General features: G+C 31.4%; 1 protein-coding gene across 2 annotated transcripts in view; it reads right to left on the minus strand.

Moving 5' to 3' along the window:
* Positions 1–42: 42 nt before the first annotated feature.
* The window catches only part of LOC119581743 (ubiquinol-cytochrome-c reductase complex assembly factor 1-like), a 6,109-nt gene continuing 5,537 nt past the window's right edge, over positions 43–614 (minus strand). For both annotated transcript variants that reach the window (XM_037929874.1, XM_037929875.1), the window contains one exon: positions 43–456. In XM_037929874.1, the coding sequence (XP_037785802.1) occupies positions 370–456 (87 nt within the window). In that variant the 3' untranslated portion in view covers positions 43–369. The remainder of the gene's footprint in view (positions 457–614) is intronic.

A 614-nucleotide genomic window follows, 5' to 3' on the forward strand; every position in this document is an offset into this window, starting at 1 on the left:
TGGAGACTTTGGGTAATATAGCCAGGATAATCAAACATTTTGTAAATTAAATATCCACACATTTATATTACATATTTACAAAAACCTGTAATAGTGCACAACAACAATAAATAACAGACACTAACATGCATCCCTGATACAAGGTCAGCAGTAAGCACAACACATCAGAGTAGAAGATATTCTCCAAGTTTACAACTTTTTGTTTTTACCAAATGTCACCTGTAATAACATTTACTATATTTTAATCATATTTTCATCTTTGCTAGTTATGTTAATAATATTGAAATTATACATCATAACTGAATTTAATTTTCAGTAGTTGTCCTCTTTCACTAAGGTAGATTTCCGGGAAGGGTATAATAAATATCTTTATTGATCTCTCTCCAGAAGTGGAACCCATTTTACTTTGCAATCCATCAAAATTTCTTCTCTAGATAAGCTGTCCAGCAATGCAATCTGTAAGAAACAAAAATGAATGTTACAGCATCATATTTGATATAATAAATTAGTACCATCACTGTTTCTATGAATTCATGGATATTGTTTATGCAACCCTACACACACATGCACACACGAATGCACGCACTCATTCACTAACCCATCTTTCATACACA

Source organism: Penaeus monodon, chromosome 15 (genome assembly GCF_015228065.2).
Source record: "Penaeus monodon isolate SGIC_2016 chromosome 15, NSTDA_Pmon_1, whole genome shotgun sequence".
NCBI classification, from domain to species: Eukaryota; Metazoa; Arthropoda; class Malacostraca; order Decapoda; family Penaeidae; genus Penaeus; species Penaeus monodon.